This window comes from Vidua macroura, chromosome 2 (genome assembly GCF_024509145.1).
Source record: "Vidua macroura isolate BioBank_ID:100142 chromosome 2, ASM2450914v1, whole genome shotgun sequence".
Lineage (NCBI taxonomy): Eukaryota > Metazoa > Chordata > Aves > Passeriformes > Viduidae > Vidua > Vidua macroura.
Window position 1 is genome coordinate 38,933,096 of NC_071572.1, and position 26,099 is coordinate 38,959,194.

Here is a 26,099-nt window from a genome sequence, read left to right on the forward strand (position 1 = left end):
CTGCCACATGACCAAAACTGAAACATCCCAAACACCACATGAAAAATGGGTTTGAAAAACTGGTGCAAAGGTGAAGGAACTTCTGCAGCGCTGAGAGACACCTGAAAAGAATACAAATGGATCAGTCTTAGACTCAAAATTCACCACTGCTATTGCAGGGTCTCAGCAGATGAACCACTGAGGGTGGATCATTCAGTGATGGGCTTTTGAAAATGCCTCCTGAATATAATACCACTCCTGAATTCTGCTATATACCTGTCTCCACCTTAAGTGTTCAGTCTTTTTCAGATTAGAAATGGAGCTTCTGACCTCTCCTCAACTGGATACTTCCCAGTGCAGTCACACAAGCTCTGGCAAAGAATGATTATTGTCTTCTACATTCAGCATTACCACAGACCTGAAATTGCTTGTCCTGACTTTTTCTTCATCTACATCACTTCTGTGTCACTGCCCGGTGCCCTGGGGACAGCCAAGAATTTGCAAATTGCTGAACACATTGTCAGGATATGGAATTTATTGAGATATTCAAAAGCCAATCGGACACAGCCCTGATGAGCCTGCTCTCACTGGCCCTGCTTTGAAAGAGTGGGGGGTTTGCTTCAACCTCAAACATTCTGTAAGAGCCATCTCTGGCCTCTCTGAGTGGAAGCATGTTTGTACAGTTACTCCACATGTAACACTGCAATTCTATTTGGTTACTGAAGATAAATTAGGAAACGTTAATGTTCTGTGTTTTCATCTTGCCTTCAGCATGACTTTAAGGGTGGAGAAATTCACTGTCTCTCTAGCATCTTGAGATGCTTCGTAACTTCGCAGAAGTTATGTTTTGCTTTACAGGACACCTGAGTACAGTTTGTGCTTGACAAAAGCCACCATTTGATACCATAAACAAGGCTATTTCCATTATCATGTATTCTTGTTCTCAGTCAATGCATCAAAGTCAGGCTGTGGAACAAATGCCTGTCAGAACATAGCTGGGATCTTCTTGATGAAGTGTCCAGATCTGGCTTAGGTACAGCGAGCACATTGGGTTGTTCTGCTTGCTGAGTATTTGTTAAATGTTAACAGTGGGCTTGGAACTTGCAAAGCTAAGGGGGGGCTTCCCTGCAGCTCCTTTATAACGAAAAGACAAACCTAGGGAGAAAAAAACAACAAAACAACAGAAAACGCTCATAAAAAAACAAGGAACGCCCAAAGACTTGTAACAGAATACTAATGTAAGTATTTTAAAACTCAAACATCTTTGTTTTTCCTCATATAAAAGCTGATGTCAAAGAAAGCAGCAAGTGAAAATTGCTTCTGAGGACATGTCAAGAGAAGTTGCTCTAAGGCAGGGAGGAGTAGGAGTTACAGTGGAAACACAGGACATTACCACAGCTTTCCTACCCACAGGGCTTTTTAGCCTTGATTGAACATTCCCGTGGCCCACTCAGCACTACTCTGCCACATACACTGAAGGTCTTTGGCACAGGGGCAGTTTGTTTTCACTGTCCTTACAATAGTGTGGGCCATTCCTTTTCATCCACATCGCCCTGACCTCCCCTTTCTCTCTCCCTTCCCCCGATCAAGCACCATTAGATGCAGGAAGAACCTTGTTGTGGTTCTGCCGCTCATAACACAATTTGCTATGCGAATACTTCCTGTGCACCCTGCCAACATGGCACCTCTCCAAGCCATAAGACTGGTGTTTGGGAGATGGTCACACAAAGCATGATACTTCCTACTACCACTGCTCTGTCCTTCACCTTCCTTTGCCTTGCTGTGGGTAAGGACTATAAATATCAAATAGCATGAATGAAACAAAGATGGAGACTGGCTGCTTGTACCAGGTGAGTGCTTGCAGCAGCATGGATTGCTGTCCTTCAGATAACTAGGGATGTACAGAATCTTTCTTAAAACATCATTCACATCATTTGCAATGTACTTTACACAGAAGAGAATTTATGTGAAACTTTAGTTGCATAAGAAAGTGAAATAAACTGTGTTTTCCTGCATGATAAATTTCCCTGTTATTTGCCAAGAGCTTTAAATGAACACTGGGAAAAATTTTAAGTGCTTCAAAGTTTAGATTTTACATGCTATGAATAAAATTAATGAACAAAGGAACAATTTTTGTGTTACAAGAGTCCCTGGTATTCCCCCTCCATCTCTAATACTTATATGTTAACTCCAGTAGTTATATGACTTGCTGATGCATAGCAATAAGTTTATTCTTCTCCTAAATGCTACTTAGAGAAAGATATGAAAGCTGATGTCAGATTAATACTATTATGTCTCTTCTCACCCCATGTATCTCTCTAGAGGGGAAAAAACCCAAAATACAAGTATGTCTAGAAGAATTGACACAGGAAATACACAAGAGAAGCAATCTGAGCAAAGATGGAGAAGATAAATATGGCAGAAGAGACAAAGAAAGGATTACTAGAAAGAGGAAATGAAATATCAGTAAAAAGATTTGACATGGCATACAACAAAGTCATAGACGGCTTTAGTGATGAAAACACTAACTTCAAGTAGAAGGCAATAAATTCTATCAAACAAGGCAACACAGAGGTGGACCATTTTAAAGACAGCATGGTTGAAAATACATTCTGGAGTTCATGAAAGCATGCAGAAAGAGGAACTGAAACCAATTTAAGAGACAAATCTTAACACAACCAAGGGTTTCAGCTATGGGAACAAAAACGTATGAAATCCATGTAGAAGTCAACTGAGCGCATGACAACAGCACTTAGAGCCCCACACTGGTTTCTAACCTGCTTCAAAGAACCATGCAGTCTGTTAAGTTTGACCTTTGACATGGTCTGAGAGTTAGTCTTTTCCTCAATGATGGTCCTAGCAGTAGAGATACTTAAGCTCAGAGACAGACAAAATGCAGTGAAACAGTCAAAAAATTAGAGTTATTCCATCAGTTTGTGGATTTAATTTATATCCTGCTGTTTACTCATCTTTTGTTACATATTCCCTTGTTTTAACAATGGGAACGCAAAATTCATTAAGTAATCTCCTTATCTGAACCTAGGCTATAACCCACAGTAATTATGAGCAGTATGTAGCAATATTTTCACTATTTAGGACAGGAAGTGAAAAATACCAGACACATCTAAAATTGCAATAGGGATTTGTGCAGACAGAAGGTAATTACACAAAGTGGACTTTGGCCAAGACTCTCAGAATATGAAGCAATCTCAGAACCTTGTGGAAATTACCATGGGATCTTTAATGATAAGTGGGCTAAATCTTCACTTAAATTGTCCTAAAAAGCATGCCTTCTCTGACAGCATATTGCTACAGAGTGACAGGACCATTGTATTCCAAAATTAGATGGCATGTCCAACACTACAGCACAGAAGTGGAAAATCAAAAACAAACAAAAAAAAACCCCAAAGCACAGGCATTTAAAAAGCAAACCATGAGAAGACATCTCAAGTGTTTCACGTGCACAGAATTATTTGCTTCCCCCTTTAATTTATTTCAGATTAGTACGAGATCTCTTATTTTAGGTCAGTGTTATGACAATGGAAGCATGCCAACTTAACCTTCATTTTCTTAATTAGCATTTAACAAGAAGCTTGTCCTCCTCTAGAAATATTTCCTTCCATAAGGAAGAATAACCTTGAACAGAAGACAAAGCTAAGCCAAGGAGAAGAGAAAAATGAAACTGAAGCTCCAAATATGTCTTTCAAATATATTTATTTACATACCCTTAAAATGTAAATAAAGTAGATCTCAGTAAAAAATTACTTCATCTCCCAGAAACAAGCAAAGCATTGTATCTGTATTCATAACTACTCTGCGGAAAACCAACCACAGAAAAACTCCCCCTTTTACACATGCTCCCTACCATGGACCATGTGCTCATGTAACTGTTTATCTAGTCTGGAGACAAAAATGCCATGAAAAAGCAATCACAAGGCAGATGGCTGGTTTCACTAATCTGACCCTATTTCTTCCAAGTAAATCTAGTCTACAACAGTGATGCCCCAAATAATCCACCATTCCTATAATACTTAGATTTGCATATTTAGGTTAGAAATGCCTGGCATGGCTAGATTAAGATTTTCCCCCAGTAAAACAATGCTTTGTCATAAATTCTCCCCCAGAGACCATGCAGATTCTTAAAGCAGACATGTCCACACACTGAAAACGTGAGTGAAAGCACACTCACAAAACATTGCCACCAAAGCTCACATCCATAGGTGCAATGCCTTTTACTCTGCTTAAACCTGACTGTATAGAGTGACAAATGCAGAGATTCTCTCTGTAGCCGCCCCCATGATAACAGATGACAAGATGCAGCACAAGCTTCATCTCTTGCTAATTAAACGAATCAATTAAGAGACTATTGTTGCAACTGTGTAACTGCTGTTCTATAGTGGCAATAACAACCCCACGGGGAGGTCTTTTACTACATTAAAATGCTGTCCTCCACAACTCCATTTGATATTATTAGAAACAGTTATTTGCGTCTTGCTGTCATATTAGTAGCAAAGGCAAATTATGGAAATATGCAGACCAGAATGGTCCCAGTATGAGATCAGGTTTGGTTTTCAACCTCCAAGGGAACAATTGCTGAAATTCCAAAGTTCCCTAAAGTTCTTTAATGGAACTGATAAATCTATCAGCACAGCATCCATTTAGATTCTAGGTAAGGGTCACATATTTGCATACTTTCCTGCTAAGCTGATACAATTCAACTAGATAAATTATCATATTAAGTTTACCCTCCTGAGTTAAACTGATGGAGTTCAAAATTGTTTTCGATGGTTGTCATTAATCGCTGTTACATCCTAAATGCTCACTTTGAAATCTAATTGTGCTGGTGTACCAAGGGTCATATTAATAGCATTTTTAATGTTAAATCTTTGTAAAACATGTTTATTTTACTGATATTACCACTGAAGCCTAGAAGACTAATGAGAAACAAAGTATATTTATTATCAATAAAAACTTCATTTAAAATTTACATTCAGAGACTTAAATTAGCTTTACTAACTTCATTATGCCTTTGTTTCATTAAGATTCCTGGTTAAGCATTGAAGTCATATAAATTAATACCTCCTAAACAGTTCTTGGGTATATGCCAAAGGTGCAGACATCAAAAGGCTGTTCAAAAACACGGGCTACATGTATGTTCAGTAAACATCTTCATAAGAAAATGCTCATCTTCACTATTAGGTAACAGTCTTGATACAGCTTTAGAAAAATCTACCAACACTTCTTTGGCCAAATTAAGCAATTAATAATTATTTCAGTGGTAAATCATAGTCTACCAAAGTAAATCATCTGTGTTACACCTTTGGGCAACCTGTCCACTTGTCTTCCAAGAAGTAACAGGCTAACCAACCAAGTTCAGTCCTTGTCCTTAAAATGTTACTGAGCTCAGTAAGAAAGAAACTTGCCAAAAGAAGTATGGAAAATCAAAAATCCTAACTTTTCCATTGCTTATTTCTGAGGGATGAGGGGCCTCATTTATTATAAACAAAGACCACTATACTATAGATAGCACACACGCTGTAGAATCCACCAACATTAAGGACGTTCATGGAAATCCTTATGACATCTTTTTTTCCCTGCAAATTAAAAATCCAATTAACAACAGATAAAATACCAAGATAAAAAATGAATAAGCAAAAAGCAAAACATCAGAATCTAAATGCAATAGCCTACTTTCATCCTGGTTTTGTAAGAACACAATGCTTGCAATGCAGATTTCTGCCTCTCAATCCCCATTCCCAGCTCCTTATCCAATTTGCACTATTTAAACTGTTGATCAGTTTCAGCCAAATTAATTCAAAGGAAAGCTAAGTTCATCTACCCACATGTACCACAGCTATGTTTTCACAAGTCTTCTGAAGAGCACTAGCTCTGTTACAGAAAAAAATCCAAAATCCATAGTCCAGTTGAGGGAGATTTGGCAGCAGCCAATTAGGTCTCCAACAAGCACCTATGCATCTTCAGCTTCACCTTAGCACCACCGCCTCTTGTTCACAGAGATGTCAGGCAAAGACTACAAGCTGTTCTGTTGGAACTTGTGTCACTTCTGGTTTCTTTTAAGTCACAGGAGCAAAATTCAGAAAGAACTCCAAGTACCTTCTTATTTCTCTTTCCAAAGGAATCCAGCGCAAGATTTTCAAAATAGTCTGATTATTCTGATTTTAGGAACATGGCTTTTGGTAACACTGGTATTTCTAGATCGCTCAGGTGTTTTTGAGTTTGCTCAAAAACACAGTGGACAGTTTTAATATATTCACTATACCTTCTGCTTTAAAACATGCAAATAATATATAAGAGAATCAAAATGTGAACAGCATATGCAGCTGTGTGACTGCACCTGATCACTCACACCTCATGAACCGGAACAATTCTCACTACTAAGTCCTAATGATGGTTGCAACTTTCCCAAGTGAACTCCTTGTTGTGTGAGTTACGCACTTTCCACAGAATACTGTGCTGCCAGTCTTAGGATTCTCATCATCCACATTCAAAAGGAAGTTATTGTTTTCAGGAAAACTGCATGCTTTTTCTGTTGACACCTTTTGCACTACTGAAATGCCACCGATGATAGTTCTACTACTACAAGCACTGCGGTTCACAGTGCCTCGGAAAATGGATGAAAAGAAAATAAAACCTATACAACAGTACAATTCCCTTTAGATCAGCAGGGACCCTAATTTTAAGGCTTGTGAATAGGAAGAGTAAAAAAATATTTTAAAAAAGACATTAGCTTGCAAAATAAACACCTACTGGCCTATATTTATTTTCTTGTGGTTAGTACTCTATATATTCCAATAAATACCACCTTTGTAACCTCTGCAGGTCTTCAACCAGTGTTTGAAAGGCTGCATAAATCTTCAGTATCTAATTTCAGAAGTGTCGCATATAGAAAGAAAAGCATAAAGAAAGAAAAGAACTTGTTAAGAACTGCAGTGATTTCTAAGGGTGAAAGAAGCAGGTTGTTAAACATTTCCTATCGTGAGCTGAATCAGACTCATACGGCCAAAGCTTTATAAGAACACAGGGAGAAGGAGAAAAGGAGGAGGAAGCCGTCTGTTGATGAGATTATACAGAGACTGCAGGGTTTCGGGACAATTTGTAAGCCTCAGTAATGGGACAAAAAGTTGGAAGTTTGCTGTTGAAGCAAAAGCAGGTAAGACATGGCAATAGGGAGCAAAAGGTGGGATCAGCAGCAAGTTAGTATATGGGCCTGTAGCTCCTAAGATTACTTTAGATACATAATTTAAATAAGAAAATAGAGTAAGACAGGAGCAAGGGCAAGGATTTTGAGGATTGCCTTTACGTAAAGCTCTCCATTTCTGACTGCCATTAACAGAACTAATAACCCTGATTGCATATGGAATTTCCCTTTGTCAATCTATCTGGAAGTAGCTAAAACCCAAAACTCATTAATACTGACTGTGATTACTACTGCACTAGAATATATGCCAGCTATGCTAAAATGTATGGCAAGGGCTTGACAGAGACTACTTTTCCTAAATACAGTATTCTCAACCTGGAATTTGTAGATCTGGCTGCAGTGGTGGATCTCAGGATTATTTTTAATTGGTCTGCAAAAAGGCTGAAGAAAAGGATTGTAGTATCAACAGGCTAATCATAAGTGAGCATAAGCTACCACAGCAAAACTTCAAATATGTTGTAAATCAAAGGTGGCAAAAAGCACTCCATTGGCGATCAGCAACGGAGAAACCTCCAGTGAGATGCATGAATCAAGAAAACAGTGCTAGGAAACTCAGAAAGCACCTAAAGATGGCTTGACTCTTAAGCCTGAGTAATTCCAACTCATTCCATGTGGGTTCCTATATTGTGTTCCCCTATTACTGAGCAGTATGTCATGTATATGTTCTTCCATTGCTCCTCAGAGGAAAAAGAATAACTGCTTATATTTCTGTCATGATATTAGAGAAGATCAAAGAAACAGCACGAACGATGAGAAGAGGATAGGACCATCTCTTTTGAGGAAAGTGATCCATTGGGTCAGCAGAGCATCACTGTCAAGCATGGCCTGCAGCCCAAAGCTGACAATGGCATTAGGGACGTGATGGAGCCAGGCTGCTCATTATCTGAACATACACAACTTCTTTATTTCAAATTCTACACACAGTCTAGAATACATTTAACACTTGCACAATAATCTGCAGTTCTCTATATATTCGCAGCTTTCTTAGTGTTAAAGGCTGCCTGCCCAGACGTATTTCATTGCTGAAGTCCCGCTGAGAGGCCTGAATAACCAACAAATGACGGGGGCCAGCAGTGGGCCAGCCAAAAACATTCCTCTCACGTAAGAGAACAGAAGGTGGAACGAAAAGACAAAAGACGCAACAGAAAATGGAGGGTAATTAGAAAGACAGGAATGAAGGGTGGACTTTGGTCTTCTGAGTACTCAAACATCCAGTTTTTTTGAATTGCAAGAGGCTGAAGCAGAAGCTCTGTGTATACATCTTAGTGATTTTCTATAGATTTTATGTATCTATTTTAGATGATCTTTACATCTAGAGAACAAGACCTGTGAGGAGCAGCTGAAGGAGCTGGGGTTGTTTAGCCTGGACAAAAGGAGGCTCAGGGGGACTTTCACACTCCCTACAAATGCCTGAAAGGAGGTTGTAGCCAAGTGGGGATTGGTCTCTTCTCTCAGGTAACAAGTGATGACAGAAAACTGCCTCAAGCTGCACCAGGGGATGTTTAGATCAGATATTTGAGAAAACTTCTTCATGGAAAAAGGAGTCAAACATTGAACAGGCTGCCCAGGAAAGGGGTGCATTTAAAAGATGTGTAGACGTAGCACTTGGTGACAACACTTCTTAGTGGTGGATTTGACAATGCTGGGTTAATGGTTGGAACTGATCATCCTGGAGATCTTTTTAAAATCTAAACAATTCTATGTTTATGTGATTCTACGTTTTTGACAAACCTACTTCTGTGAGCTGCATAAACACAGGAGACCCCCCATAAAGGATTGCTTCCTTATTTCCTGCACTCTTGCTTTTGGGCACAGTTTTGGACATTAATCTGAATCATGTACAATCTTGCTTCCTTTTTCATTGTACAATATATAGCATAACCAGATTACTTGTTGTTATGGCAATGCTATAAATAAATACACTATCCAAATAAATCTAGTATGAAGTGGCAAAATAGCAGGACTCCATCAGCACACCACATCTAGTGACATTCATCAGAGGGGACAAATGAGCAAAAACTCTTGTAAAATCTCAATTACAGCAATAACCCAGGATCTCCTCTGCATTAATTTAGTGAGGACTCAAAATGCTATCCTCACAAGAAAATTAAACCAAACCAGTGCAATTTCCCATTCAACCACTATTTCTTACAATTACAACTTGCTTGCTCCTCAGGCAGAAACATCCTCGTACATCTTCCAAAAGCATGAGTCCCTATCATATCTGAGATTCACAACCCTCTATCAAAAAACAATTTGGAGAAAATAAGCTATCTAATGGCACTACAATTTGGAGAGAAGAGAAATGCTCAAGTAGCAATGAATTTCTACACATGGTCAGAAACAAACAAAAGCATTATTACAAATCCATGTAGACCCCCAAGTGATGCTAACAATATGCACTCAAAGCTATGATATCACTGGAGAAAGCAACATGATTTTTCCTGTTCTCCTCTAAAATAACAGAAATATGCTGCTACACTAACAGAAACATTCATCTTACTGTCCAGATGTTTACCATATGTTATGCAGCAAAATTCATATTATACTGTTGTCTTTCATCTGCAATGCAGTCTTCTCTGTCCTCCACCTAACTAACTGGAACAGACAGGATATTTCTACTAGAGAAGCACAGCTTTCACTTCCCCTCAGAGTGTCAGTTGCCTTCCTGAAGCAGGGGCTTGTGTTTTGTCAAAATCCAGCAGCAGAGCTGTTTCTACAGCCCAATGTCAAAAAATCAAGTGAAGCCATTTATTGAAGCTGATGCCTTCCTGACAAGCCAAGCAAACTGTGCTCCTTACAAGCTGGTGCTAAAAATATATTCTGCTGGACAGGTCAGTGGTCTGTACACTCCATAGCACAGTGCTGCCTGGTACCACTGGAGTGCCATCAACATTTGCCCTGATCAAAAGGAACACAGAATGCTCAGAGTTGTCCTTTTTGTTTGCTACTAAAAAAAAAAATTAAAAAAACAAATAGAGTAGAGAAGTAACTTTGCAAGCTGTTTATTATGTTGATAACAATGCATTATAATAAAAATAATAATGAGCAATCAAGAGTCTTTTTCTGCTAAATTTTCCTTTCAAACCCTTCCTAAGTCAACTGCACTTAGCAAGGGCTTAATAAGAGATAAGTAATGGTGAACTCAAAATGTATTTCTAGGGCCTTCATTAAGACAACATTTTCTTTGTTTGAACATTTACATTTTGTGTGTGCTCATGTACATGCATACAGACTGTGTATCTATATATGCAGCAATTTGTAGTGGATATTATTGTATCTTTCCTATCATTACCTAAACTAAGCATATTAAGTTTAAATCAGAACAGTACAAGGATGTTGAATGAGCAAAGACAAATGAAAAAGCAGAACTTAGAGGAAAAGGAGGACAGCGGGCTAGAAGAACTGAGAGAAGTACAGGCACAGATTGGATTCTATGGGAAAACTGGTATTGGAACAAACCCTGGGAAGCAGACTTCATTACTGTTTCTCTACCCTGATTGCTGAAGTTCTCTCTCTGGATTTGATCAGCAAGACATGCATAATTTATATTAAATAAAAAAATCTCAGAGCACTCAAGGCTTTTCTGTTTAGTCCTCCTGAGAATTTTAGTTGTAATCACAAACTTGATTTCCCCAAATAACTATGATTCAATAAACACATATGAGCTAGTCAGTAAGATCCAACATATATTACAATCCATTAGCTGTTTCATCATCATTTTTCTTAATGCTAAAAGCACATCAATTCTATTCCCTCTTTTATAATCTTTTCCTGTTGCACAAGGCCCAGAACATGAGTTCTGGTCTGTAAGTGAGACTGCTGGGCACTTCATACAAAAGAATACAAAATATTTTCATATCTAATTTGAACAACAGTTTTAATATTTAATGTCACTAAATACACAATCAGCATTTTCCCTGCTACAGCACCCACTTAGAGAGAAATTAACTATAATCTAGCCAGTGTAATTAAATTGCATTTGTGTTTATATCTTATCTACCTGGAGTAACTATTTTCTTCTCACACAAAGACTATCTGATCAGCCTCCTAGCAGCAATCTCACATACACAGGTTGCAACTCCAGAGCTGAAGCATCATCATAAATACAATAATGCAGAACAAAACTTCATTTTTATGTCTTTATGCTACTGCTATTCTGCTTGTGATTAAGACAAATAAATAAATATGCATACACATAGATGTATTTATAAAAGTAAAAAATATTAGGGGCACTTTTCATTTCTAGAAACAAACATGTAAGGTAAAAACATAAATGCAAGGTATTCTTGTTAAGTTTACCCTTACCATGTTACACCTTACCAACAGTGGCTTCATAGGATTTGCAGAAGAACTAATCACAAGTAGAATGAAAGCATGATCATATGCAATCCTAATCCACTTGTGTCCAAAACAAATAGTGCACAAAGATGTTAGGACTAAATTCTAAATGGAATGTTTCATTCCTAGGCTTTTCACTGTTAATATCACTACAGTGAAATATACTGGCAGCAAGCAGGACAACTTACTTTAGAGGATACTTCAATTTTATTTCATTTTCAGAACTATTTTTAGATGCATATAGAACTTGGTAAAATTCAATGGCTGCATTTTAACCATGCAAATCACAAAACTGGAAGTTGCTTCAATCACATGTAAGTATATAAACATCCATGACCTAACACAAAACTTGTAATTATACAAGACTGTTCCATAGAACAATTTTATAGAGTAAATTCTGTCTAATGATATAAAATCTGATTAGGATTTTATGCATACTTCTATCCAGCAAGCAACATCTGAGAGAATTACAGCGCTATGAAATCTGGTTAGAGTCAGAAAAGAACAGAGTACTTTGCATTACTGAACAGTTTTCCTAATACAGTTACTGGGATATCCACTCTGGGATATAGGGGTATGTGATATGGTGAAGCAATAGAGATCAGAAAGTTGATGTGGTGAGGAAGAGTGAGACTTGTCCTGATGTGCACCTAACCTCATTATATTACAATAAGCTTACAAATCTACAAGCAGTTACTTTTAGATCCCTTCTAAGTGAAATAGATGCAGTCTTGCATCAACAGAAAGGTAGAACACAGATATTGTGCCTTGGTAGTTAGCTTCAGCTGGCCTATATTCACCTACTAAACTCAGAATATTTACACATAATACTGACCCCCAGAACTACAAGCAAATGTACTAGAAGTGTAATTTAGCTACTTTCTGTTTACATGATACTCTTCTACCAATTAAACTCTTTTCAATACACAGTTATTACATGCTTACCACTGTGCCTAGAAACTGAATGCTTGTCTCTCCAGAGGCATTCCGAGAAATCCGCTGAAAAACACAAATGTAAGAATTGATTAAAGCAACTCAAAATTTGTAACCATTCCATTTTCTTTGTCACATCACTATGAAGTAACCAGAAATAATTTAATACATAAATCTATATATTAAGCAGATAAAATAATTTCCTTCAACAGAAGTACTGGAAGTCTAAATCAAACTTCATCTCAGATTTTGGTTTTAGTTCAGTCAACTCAATAAAAATTATTTTTGAAGGACAATGAAGGCAAATATGGCCAAGTACAACACAGAGCAACCTTGTGCTCGAATGTCATGAATAATGAGGCTTCTGCCATCTCTGTGATTCTGTATTCCTGTTACTCACATTTTGTATTATCTTCATTCTCTCCTAATGAGAGACATTTTAATCTCTTTTTAAAATGCAAACCTCCAATGATGCTACTTTGAAAACAGAAAAAAAAAAATGACCTTATGAAATGTCTGGTCACCTACTGTGGTTCAGGAGTTGATTGAAGTTATTAAAGAGGCTTCAAATATTACATTGTCAGTAAGCCGCAAGACAATGTAAGAGAAAATATATTATTGGTTTCACACAGTATTAAACATAATTTAAATATGCAAGATGTATCAAGAATTCTTTCTTCCTGTGAATCATTTTCTCCTTCAGTGTCAAAAGGTTTTTCCTCACATTTTGTTCCTTCTGTCTAAGCTTTGGCCCACATAGGTCCCAACTGAAGGAACACAGCCCTCATTTTGCACAATGCCAAGTGTACATAAAAGTACTGAAGCACTGACCTGAGAAGATGAGTATTACTGCAAAGAACTACACAGAAGCCTTTGGCATTTTAAAGACAAAAAATCATAAGAACAGGGCTGCAAATAATCTTGAGAGATCTAGCCTAAGACTCCCAGCAGAATCAAAACACACCAGTGTCACTCCCAAATGATGCGTTTCTAACTCATTCTCAAAATCTTTCAATTGCAAAAATATCACAGTCTCCGTAAGCAATTTATCCCAGTGCTCTGCATCTTTACTGGGAAGTTTTTTCCTAATATTTGATTAAAATAACCCTTACTTCAAACTGTATTACTCATATTAAATCTCTCATATTAAGTCTTTTTCATTACACACAGGAAACACAGATTATTCCCCTCCTTTCTACAGCTACCTCCAGGGATATGAAGAGCCCTAATCACAGTTCCCCTAAGTCTTGTCTTGACCAAATGAGAAGGCGCTGCACAACAATAACTAGATATTCCCCCAAAACAATTTTAATAGCAATAAATTAAATCCTGGTCCCTTTTCACTAATGGAGCATGTTCCTCAGCCACACTTTGTGAAGTAATAATTACTATAGTCCAAACATGCTTATTTTTTGACTTAACAGGTCACACACTGACATTGCAATCTGTACAATCATATGAAAACAAAGGGTGATGTGCCAGAGCCTGAAATATTTCAACAATAATGATTAATGGAATGGAAAATATGGGAAATAAAATTTCATACAAAACCTGACGTTTACTTTTATAAAGGAAACAGGAATATACACTTTTCCCACAGTCGAGGATAAACACAATCAGGTTTTGGAAACCACAAAGAAGAACAAAGTACCGGCTGCCTACAATGAATGAACCACATGCCAAAACAAACAAGTCCCAACCATTTGATAAGCTGTCAGAAAATGGCAAGCCGAAAAAAATTAAAGGATTTAATTTCTTTTTTTCCTGGAATGCCCTCCACCCTCGTTAGAGTTCTGTCACTTATTGTGCTACCCTTTTGTCCACTTTCAAGGGTCATTAGAGACCTTTTCATGTCCTAATAAAAATTCCATTTTTTTGGCTAATCTCCCTGTCACACATAAAAACACAACTTAAAAAACAAAACAAAACAGAATGAAAAGTAGAGGCCCTTTTGTCATTTTCTTTAAAGGCTTTTAGAGTAAAGCCAGGTATCTTGACAACTTGACTTACTTTTCACAACTGAAAAGCAAATCATTAAAGTATTTCCTCACACAGATATTCTTTACTTGCTGCCAAATAAGCTACCATAGCAAAAACCAAGCCCTTCCAAAAATAATTTAATAACTACTTTAATAAAGCCAAATAAATATGTATATAAAGAAGGCACCTTCTAAAGCCTCTGCCTCAAGACAAGACAAAGATATCAGCAGCATTTTTACTGCCCTGACACTGTTGGAGCATACTGGTATCCCTCTACAGCAGTTTCCCACTGCAACTGTTTGCTGTGTCCAAAAAAGCATTACATTCAGTGTCAACTGCATTTAAAGTCAGTATAAGCACTAAAATCCATCTCTTAAATCAACATCTGAGGGGACAAGGGTGGGGGGAAAATAATGGGGAAGGTGAAGAAAATAGTTAAGAAACAGAGGGGAAGAAGAAATTTCCCTCTGAGGTTTATGTAAAAAAAACAAAAAGAAGAAAGACAGAGAAATTCTCCAAGCCACAAAACATGTGTTACAGCAAAAAGAGAACTACCAGGCTTTGAGAACTGTGTTACAAAAGAAGTCAGAACATTATCATAATTAATGTTTCAAATTACAGTAAATAAATTTCAGCTATTAGATGTGATTAGATTTTTCTGAAAAGAGTTATTTCTGTTCCACTGGCAGGCTTGTGTTTCTGGGCTTTGTAAGTGTAATTGATGTTTTCAAGAAAATGAAAGGACATGGTTAACAATTATTCTTTTATTTCCCACCTCTTTAGAAAAAGGACCAATCTCCAGTTTCTCTTGTAAAGTTAGTTATTTACATATTCTATACCTCATAATAGATGGTTTCATATTGCATGTGATAGCAGGAAAGTAATCAAATAGAGGTAACAATGGAGAATAGCTAATTATATGCATTGTCATTGCTCTCCTAATAAATTGCAAATTATTTGCTAGGAGGTTTACAGCAAAAAGGCAAGGGAAATTTATCATTTGTTCAAAGACAAAACACCCCCATGTGTTTACCTGCCAATACAGTAAAATTACATTGTTGACATAAATTGTGCAATCTTAGATATAACCAATTTCTTTTCTGGTTGATTCAGTGCACAGAGCTTCAGAGTAACCTAATTAGTATCATGTGAGTTAAAAGTGTATTTTTCTCCTTATGAAAAAGTAACAAGCTAACTCAAATCTGAAAAAAAAAATCACAACTTTAAAAAATCCATCTGCAGTCTCAAAGCTGTCAAATGGGTGTGAGTGTTACATAAATATTATATGTATTTTTACATACGTAAGTTACAGTATGTTATACTGCATATGCTCTGTATATACAAACAAAATGCTTATGCACATATGTAAAAATAGAAAAATGTATACAATCATACAAAATATGTTTGATTCTCCTCCTCTATCTCGTGTATGCTATACCACAGTTATTTCATAAATAATCATTTTAATCTGTAAATCCCAGTAAGTGACAAGAGGGTAGTGAGTTATGACTTCAAATTCTTCTGCTTTGCCATAGAAAATTATTTCCATTTAGCTGGGTATCAATGATGTATTCATTGTAAGATGCAGTAGGGTTACAATCAGCTTTGCATTAAACCTGCATAGGATGAGTACTAGCAGATAAAAATAATAACCACCTTTACATGAAGAAGAATAAAGCAGCTCAAGAAAACATAAAATATATATTACTGAAAGATATTCTTAACTGACATTATTAGACAACAATAAGATCTTAGAATATTTTCCACAAATCTTATGGTCTTTAAGACTCTCCAATCTACTGGAAGGCAGCAGCTGCAGAGAAGGAATGATACAAAAACAAAGAAACTCCAACAGACCAAAAGCATTTTTTTTCCTTTGCTTACAAGTGAAAAAGTAATGATATTCCCCAAAGTCAGAATTAATTTTAACTGGCAAAGGCAGTAAGATAAATAGATACACAACCGTCTCAAACACAATTATCTTGAACTACTATATACTGGCTTTATTTGCTGAAAGTAAATGGAGACCATTTCTTTTTTTTCTAGAGACAGAAAACGCATAGATTGTCACTCAGCCAACATTTTTTGCAATTTTTTCAAGTTATGGCATGACTACATTCCCAGTTGAACAACATGTAACAAACTACCAAACCAAAACCAAAATTATAAACCCAGAAAATTTATGGCTAGGCTACAGATTAAATTTTGAGCAAAATACTGGTAGTTTCTCAGCATTGTGCTGTTTTTCAGAATGCAGAATTTCTTGCAGCCCAGCCCCTATTGCTTCATTTCAGCTGTTCACTAACAAAAATTCTGAACATCTTATGCTAGGAATTTCAAATGGAGGATGCTATCTTTTGGTCAATACTTATAAATTCTTGAAAATTCCACCTAACAAAATACAGGCCAGAATCATCCCCAGAGAGGTTTAATTAAAAAACAAATTACTCCCACCATAGGGAAGTCGGGAAAAAACCCACACTATTTTACCTTGTAAAGTTCTAACAGATTCATTTGCTAGTACTTAATCTATGAGATTTTGTACACATGAGGGTGCTTGGACATCTGCAAAGTTCCATCTTCCACACCCATGTCACTCCTATCTTTGGAGTCCAATGGTTGGGTGAGAAAGGAGGAAAAAGCTGCAGAAATAGCTGTGAAACCTTTAAGTCATCCTCTCAACAATAAAGGGGTGATTGATTTGACCTTACCAGTCTCATTTTCCCTCTCATTCTAGCAAGCAGAACTTCATTTCAGCATTGCCTTTGCACTGTGCAAAATCCCAGTGGAAGGATGTAATCCCAGCCTAGCAATGTGACCAAGATTTGTAGTATGCTGGAGTCTGTCTATATTGCACTGCACATTAAGACTTGTTCACCCTCACAAGCCTTTCCACTTTGGGAATCACCCCACTTTTTCACAATTTAACATTCTGCGCTGGTGGTGCCATCATTGCCTCCCCTTAGAGCATTAAACTACAGATGGGAAGTTAGCCTGATTTTGTGCACTGCTCTACCCTTAGCCATTACCAGTTTCAGTTCACACTTTATAGTAAAAGAAGCCTCAGTCAGTTGTTCTTCATCAGGGCATGTCCACATTTCCCAGGTTCTTACAAGGGCAGCAGTCATCCAGTGGGGAAAGAGATGATCAAGTGCTGTATGTGAAGTGTTTTGACTTGTGAGAGATGTCTGAGACTGATGTTAGTGGCACTGTGCTGAAGCAGTCTTTCCCATTAAAAGGAATCCTGCCAGAATGCTGAAATACTGGCCTCCCCTGGCAGCTGTTGCAAGCTACCTTAGTCCCTTTCCAAGGACTAAAAGGAATCTGTTCCCAAACAGTACAAATACAGATGTTAAATAATGTTAAATGTGAGTGGCTTATAGGGCATCAGTCCACACAGATAATTGCGCAGGTGCAAGAGGCTGAGGCACCATATCACTACTTTTTAAGAGTTCTCTTAATGCCTGGGATTCAGCAGTAGATGACTTGGGAATATCTGTCCTCCCATGAACAGAAAAATAGAAACACAGATCCTTCCCAAAATTTCTTTATGGGATATCCAATGTGACTTACTTGTAACTTCTTTTTGCAAAGTTTGTTTTAATATTAAAACCACTGCAGGTATGCTATTACATATACAGAGAGTGCCTTCTAAGTATGTTCATGTGTTTCTTTAATCCTCTGAGACAGGTAGGTGTTACAAAGAAGCAGATGACAGGTTTTAAAACTAACAAAAAAAAGAAACAATCAAAACAAACAAACCGAAAAACCCCACACAATGCAGCCCCCCACCCCACCCCCCCCCCAAAAAAAAAAAAGCCTCCACAGGAAATACTGTTTATTTGGTGTTAGTAAAGAATTAATCTAAAGGACATTTACTTAAACCCGAGATTTACAATAATACAATCATTAGGCATTTAGTCTTCTCTGTGAACTTCTAAATTTTTGCTGTTACTACACTGAATCATAATGTGACTAGAACTTCTGGAAGCTTTACCCTTGTTTTGGCATGCCATGATACATCCTGCTCCTATAAGGGGGGAATCATGCAGTCAAAATGCTGCCATGTGATTCCAGATCTGATAATGTCTGTTACTGCCCTGAGAAAAATTCTTGACAGGATCCAGAGTCCTTTCTCACTCTTATGCCCCTCCTCTTCCTTCCCCTCTGCTCTCTGATGTGTTACTGTGTTCAAGAGAACCATTTCTCATCTTTCAGGGTTTAGATATCATTAAAACTAACAATGTCTCTCAGTGACTGAACACAATGCTTTGTTCCTTGGACACATACAGAATCCTTATATTCATCCTGAATATAGAGGTTAATCAATGTGGGCCATCAGGAATTCAGTGCTGGGGCTCACACTGGCTTTTCCCTACCCAAAAGTACAGCTATGTGGGTATAGGATAAACAAATGTCTGCAGATAATTCTGAGTCCCCCTTCTGGAGACAACATAGCAAGACTAATTTTGAAGTCATGGTTAAAGGACAAGAGCAGAGTATGTGCAGTAATTGCACAGCACTAAAAAATGGACTGTCAAGCAGTCATGAACACTGCTCACTAAACCTTCCCAAAATAATTTTCAGGGGTTAAGAAAATGAATGTTCTGAGGTAATGGCACTTTAGATTGAAAACCTATATAATGTATCATATCATTATCACAGATTACATCTGAGATCTCAAAACAGCAAAATGAAAAAAAGGTAATTTTTCTTACAAAAGTAAAAAAATTACAGATATGAAAAAGGTCTCTAAAGAGTTGTAGGAAATGAATACTTGGGCAAAGGCTTTGTTCTCCTGTCAGACATTTCCCTGGAACAAAGACTTCATAACTTACAGCATTCTCATTTCTTCTGTTATTATAGACCAAAATAATAATCTAAAAAAGCATTGTATCAGAGAAGCACTTATATTTGTCATACCCCAGGATGCAGAATATACTACTCCTGCTGCAACTGTTGATGCAATAAATAAATTAAATGAAAAAATAAGTGATGCCACCACCGAATTCCCTTCAACACTAAGTAGAGAAAGCTCCCCTGATAAATCTTCATCTATTTCATTCACAAAAACACTTGAAGCTTGAGACTGATGATTTCAGCTTTACAGAATCATGTTCTTGTTTAGCAACTCCATTACTCTTTTAATTACGCCTTGCTGTGACTGACAAAGACGTCTTTACTGTAGAGTTTGGGATGCCCAAGAGACACAGAACAGTTATGCTGGAAGGGACCTCTGGAAATCACGTAGTCATATTCCCTGTTCAAAACAAGGCTAATGTCAAAGTGATACTGAACTGCTCAGGACCTTGTCCAGTTGAGTTCTCACTACATCCTACAGAGCTTCAGTTCACCTGAGACTAATTCTCTGAAAGCCAGGAAATACAAAAAAGGAGGTATCATCAGTGCTAGTGTAGAATTGCTTTGCTGAAGGTGCCAAAAGCCACAAAAGTTTTCTAGGGTCTGGGCAGAATACTTACACTACCTCTACAGGGTAGAAGGTTTCATAACAGCAAGATAGCAGAGCTGTGGGCCCAACAGCTTGGCAGTGAAAAGGCTGGGTGCATAAGATGGAACTAAGGGGTACAAAAACTTTGGCAAAGATGGTGACAAATAATTCAAGTGAAACAATTCTATGGTTCTGGCTCAGCATCCTTTTGCTACAGGGAACCACCTGCAAGTAAAAGGTATTGAAGGATGAGTTGAGTGTTTGATAGTGGGCTCAATGAAGGTACAGCATTCAACAGCACCAAGCCGTTGTATTGTCCATGTAGCATTACCATAGAGCAGCCTCAAAATCTGAGTGGTTGGCAGGGTGGTCTTTGAGAACTTGCCCAAACACAAGCACTTGTTGCTTTGAGGATCTCTTCTCAGACTCATTTTTATCTTGAACAACCTGCCCACCCTGCTGATACCTGGTGTTTCTGTGCAATGTCCCAGCAGAAGGTTGTCCCTTGCAACCTGACTAGTAATGACAGAGCTGCAGTTAAGGTTCAAGCCCATCTGCTGGACTCCATGGATTCTTTGATTTATCTTGAGGTCCCTTTAGATTCTAGTTCCCATGAGGAATAGAAGATGTTCAAACTCAATGGAAAAAGACAGCTTATTCCTTCCTTCCACCTGCTCCCCAGCTCATGCTGGGAGACAGAAGAGGTCATAGAAAACTTCTGTGTGCATAGGGCTCACTGAAATCTAGCTCACTTGTATAAGGGACGAGAAACAGAGAAGTAAAAATGCCCTAATTGTCCCGAAATATGCCTATTGTCTTTATTCCAACTTGTTACTTTCCAGGATACCATACCGAGCCACCATTCTTCCCGTTTCCACTGGAATTATTATTTGTCTTTTCCACAACTCAAATCAACCTCCACTTTTCCACTCACTCTTCACAGGAATCATTAAGACCCTCATTTACTCATTCATTTATATTCGAAATATTTCCTAAAAGGTAATATCATATTCAAATCCTGTTTTATCTATATGAGTATTTAAAACATGCATTTGCAATTAAATAAAACCCAATCCCTTCAAATGTAAGGAAGGTGTATTGGAACTATATTCCTACAGTTCTTTGATTTTCAGCAAAGTCCAAATTCGTAATAGCTAGGTGTAAGTCAAATTCTGAGTCACTAAAATCTTTTGAAACAAGTATGGAAAACCATTTTGGTGAAGTATTTCTGTACAAGAAAATGTCATTTGCTTGCTGAACAAAATCCTACACTTCAGGATGTGTTAAAATTCAGCCTCACCAAATGAGAGGTACAGTTTAGTCATAAGTAAAGAAAATGCTGAGAAACTACTAAAAACAGCGACAAAAAAATCCCCCATGATGAAATCTGAGTACTACAAGAAATGCCATGGGGTCTGCCCACACTCCCATCCCCCCTGGAAACTGTATCTCAGAAGTCTCTTGCTCAAATGATCCCAAGTTTTCACCACTTCACCACTTTGTATAACATCCTATGGATTTCACAGTAACCCAAAGCAGCACAATGATTTCAGAGCCCTTATGCTGCAGCCACAGGACCTGCAGTACACCCCAGGGCTCTGGTCCCACTCTCATCTGGGGACCTGGCCAGGCACTCTGCAGCTCCCATCTGCTGCACACAGATGGGCTTCCTCACACAGGAAACAAAAGCAGGAGGAGGGGGGCTGCCACACATCCTTCTTGTGCCCTGGTATGCCCTAGACAGACTGTGACCAGGGCATATACTTCTCCACAGGCACTCGGGTCCCATTCTCTAGAAACTGTCCTAGAAAATGTGGGTTTTAAACTCAAAGGCCCTTCATAGCTCTGCAGCAGAGTTGGTGTTCTGCTTTGCTGTAATTCTCATTGAGCCTTTAGCAGAGGAGTGAAAATACAGAAGCATGCTAACTACTTATTTTTAAACACGCAACACATATGGAAAAATTTGAATGTCTACACTATAAGAACATAAATATATTCCAAACCAAAACATTTTAAAATACTTTATTCCCTGTTTCTATGTTTAAGTGCTTTGCTAGATTGTGGCCAGACTGCAGGATTGAGTCAAAGGTGCAAAAATCCGACCTTCAAAGGAATACAACATTCACAAAGATCGTATTTGGTTGAGCATATTTAGAAGAATGAAACCAACTATGAAGAAAAATTAGATTGGCTGAAAAATTAATAAAGCACAGCTGGAATTATTTGATTCATCCATATTTGTTGCTTAAATGGCTCTAGGGCTAAGTTTTGCAGAAAGAAGATACTTCAAGACTCAGGGGTCAATTGCTTTTGGAGACAAATTGACCTACAGGAATACACTTGTCTAATTTGGTTCTTGCAGTGGGGCAAGTCTACAGAAATATATAACCAAAAAACCAATTTTGATTCCAGTGAGCGACTATGAGAGGTCAAGTTTAAGGTTCCCATAAATTTACATATATACATTAAAAGATTAATAACTTCTCAAGCTACTGAGTTTCTTTGCTAAAAGCAAAGGCAGATAAAATCTGAGAAGGAAACAACATATGTGCGTATTCCACATTCTGTTGGCTAGATACCATGCAGTCAGCTCGTTGCGTGTTGCTGTGGCTAGATCTGCAGTATTTCATAGGGTTTGGTCATACTCAGGGAGTGCAAGTAACACTACTGCTGGCTCAGCTCCTAGAAGAAAGCTTCTTCAGATCACATGATCATTAATTTTGAAAATAATTTTTGCCAATTCAACTCTTATTAGCTAAATGGTGTTACTACTATTAGTTATAGATCCAGTCATATAGTAATATATTTTGCAATGAGGTCTTGAGAACACAGTTATCCATTCTAAATGCTTTTCACCTAGGCAGGTTTTATAGATTCATACACTGGTATTTTTTCCTGTTCAAAATTAGGAATGTATTTTATAAAATGGCACCAAAATGGAACAGTATTAAAATAATAATAAAAAAAATACACACCTAAAAATAGAAAATTATTTTAGATATACACACTCCTTGAAGCTAGCATAAACCTCCCAAGAAATCTACAGAACTTAAGTCCAGAATTTACTTGGGAACATAATGAAAATTTCACTCTCAGGCAATACTAACCTTGAAAGATACAATAATTTTTTATTTTCAAGTTGCAGTCAAATTCAATCATAGCAAAAATAGTATTTTCCTGTTGGGTAATTTACCAGGGGCAAAAATGAAAAACTAAATTCATGCATTTCATTGTAAATTATGAGAAATCTGACCATTGTATCACTGATAAATGTATAAGAAAGAGATACTGTTGTATGTAGAAAATATTTTCAGTAAGTTTTTATTTGTTTTTCATTATTGCCAGGATCAATAGATATTTGTAAATAAATAATTTGTCAACAAATATATAAATCCTGACTGAGGTTACATTTAGAAAAGCATTCTCTGGTGTGTGGAGTTGGTTTCAAAGACATAAGTGTTCAGAAGAAAAGAAAATACAACCACTTTAAGCTTTTCAGTCCTCTTTTCTTAGAGGCACACTGGTTTGGGATGTTTTCTATGTTTATCTTCTCAAATCATGGAACTAATCATATTCCTTATAAGCACATAAAAAAACATGTTACATGGGAGATGCACTGCCCTGTGACTTTCAAACTGCAAAGGTCCAGAAGTGTAATAATCACACAATCCAAACATGAGAGAGAGACTCATTTTACTGTAGGTCCCCATGTGGGATTTTGTTGTGGATTAGGTTAGGAGGGAGTTTTTTTATTTTGTTTCAGTTGATCAGTTTTTTTGGTTGGTTGGTTTTTTTCAGTAAACCATTTCTTATTTTTACATGATTAAGAAACTCTGTCTCCTCACAAGCTACTAAATAAAGACAGCCTATAAGCTGGGGTAAACATCTGTCTAAATAATGAGCTTCTCATTAAAAGCAAGATATTAAAAACTCTAGGTAAGTAACTTTGAGTGCATTCAGAGCTTTAGTGGAGTGTATTTGTCTCAAAGTAGAAATATTCTGCTGTTCGTACAACATCACATAATTTTTATGATGCAGCAAGTCTAGACCCCATGTTTCAGTATTATTTGCATGCCCAAAGAGGCTTTGGTGAGATTACCTGTATAGTCCTCTGAGTGCCATCAATGGTGACAGACAACAAGGGTGAAGCCAGGTTCCACTCGCTGGTCACATTTAGTTTCATCCCATCAACTTCCACCTGTTGTGACACCAAACAAGGCTGTTACTATGAAGACAGACAGAAAACTGATCTCAAGTTCATTACTGCATACAAAGCAGCAACCATTTTAAAACAGATGGCTCCCAAACAACCTGTCATGTTTACTGCTTCTGCCATAAAAGACAGGGTCCAACAACAGAGTCTTCCAGCTATCTCTGGGGAGAGGTGAAGGACCTGTGAACAGCTGCCTCTGAGTAGCAAGGTTTCAAGTGATTTCCAGCAAGTAACAAACAGCCATCCAACTTTTAAACCTATCTGGACATGCTACATTTACTGCAATTAGACAAGTAATGCATATAAATTCCAGTGACACCTTGCAACCCACACAACAGGGCTTGCATATAATATTCTCTCCAAGGACCAAGGAAGAACTTTTCCTATGCTTCTAATGAAGGGCTTTGCATTGTTATCTTAATTAATATGAGGCAGTAATTAATTCTTCAGCGTTTTGCCTCAAAGTCTAGAAAAACTTCGCAAATTCTGACATGCTTTCTTTCAATATACAGCTGATCAGAGAAATACAATTTCCGACTTGAATGCCAATATGCTTATGCAGAAAGTAGGTTTTATTTTAAATCATACCATATTCATTATGCAAAAATATTCCTAGGTGAAGAGCAAAAATTCTGGGTTCTGAAAAAAAGTGTACATCAGAGTATCTGTAATGACACTTCTGTCATTCTTCCGTTGTATTATACTGTTTAAAAACACACATTACACATTCAACACTATAACAGTCTCAGAGAAAGAGATGGCTATGAAAAAAATATTACATATGGACTAATGTAATTGGTGATTACTATTTATGGCATGATTTGAACGCTCATCATTCTATTGAAGGTAGATAACTATTATTTACTATAAACACAAGAAAAATCATGGATGGTCAATTTTCTTCCTCTCTCAAAATCTCCGAAGTATTTTCTAATCAGTAAATTTCAAACAATAGTGATAATGACATAACTATTGCATACATTCTCAATAAACTAGAAAAAAATTCAATGCATTTAGAATAAAAGCTGAGCACACCTTTTGCAAAATAAAACTTATAAAGCCTACTCTTTTAGGTGTCGGACTTATCATTATTTGATCTAATAATAAGAAGAAGTATCTTAAAAGAAATCCATAACAGAGAAGTGCAGAGGAGCAGTGTGTAATCTGATAAATTTATTTCAGTTAAGAAGAAACAGTTCTGCCTTAAATAACACTCTAATTTTATAGACTTTAGTTTAGAACACCAAGTTTGCCTTATGCAATTTTCATGGGCTTTTACTACAAATAAAGTTACATGTAAAGAACAAGAAGAAAAACAAGTCATTTATAATGGTTCACCAATAGGCCAGATTAGTTGGCATGCTTCAGGTATTTTACACTGCTCCAGTGATGCAAACCAGCCACAAACCTGGCTTGAGTTAGGACAGACCTGCAGCTGGTTTGCATTTCCAGAGCACTGCAGAGCAGCTGGAACACTCTGGTGAACCCAGTCCACTCTCAGCAAACGTGCATCAGCAAATACTGCCTTTATTGAGAACAAGAGAAACATCTCAAAAAGACTTTTCCAAATGGAGAAAAGCAAATCCAGTGCTCTGACTATTGAGCACTCTGTGATTACCAACTGAACTTCAGTGAGGCAATTATTTAAATTCTTTAAATGTTGTTATTGCTAAAACCAGAGAAAGACTGTCTGCACAGGAGCCTGGGTCTGAAAACATCGTTTACCATGTGTCTCCAGGGATAGAGGTGAGGCACCACCAAAGCAGACCAGACTACTGGTCACCAAAACATCCTTTAAGTATACACCATACTGCTTGTAGCAGTGTAGGATTTACATGAAGCCTCAGAGAAAATCTATAGCTGCTATCTACAGTTCTAGAAAAGGGTGTTTCAGGGGCAGGATGCAAGTCAATACCTCCACAACAAACTCACACTAATCATTAGCTCTTTTGTCACTGTACAGATGAGCAAAAGAGGAGTAAGCC

General features: G+C 37.4%; 1 protein-coding gene across 3 annotated transcripts in view; it reads right to left on the reverse strand.

The window, feature by feature from the left end:
• PCCA (propionyl-CoA carboxylase subunit alpha) overlaps positions 1-26,099 on the reverse strand; it is a 272,572-nt gene that overhangs the window by 46,069 nt on the left and 200,404 nt on the right. For all 3 annotated transcript variants that reach the window (XR_008441592.1, XM_054004588.1, XM_054004591.1), the window contains 2 exons: positions 24,001-24,099; positions 12,485-12,538 (listed from right to left, as the gene is read on the reverse strand). Coding sequence is in view for 2 of the 3 variants with exons in the window: in XM_054004588.1 (XP_053860563.1) it covers positions 12,485-12,538; positions 24,001-24,099 (153 nt within the window). In the remaining variant the exon portion in view is untranslated. The remainder of the gene's footprint in view (positions 1-12,484; positions 12,539-24,000; positions 24,100-26,099) is intronic.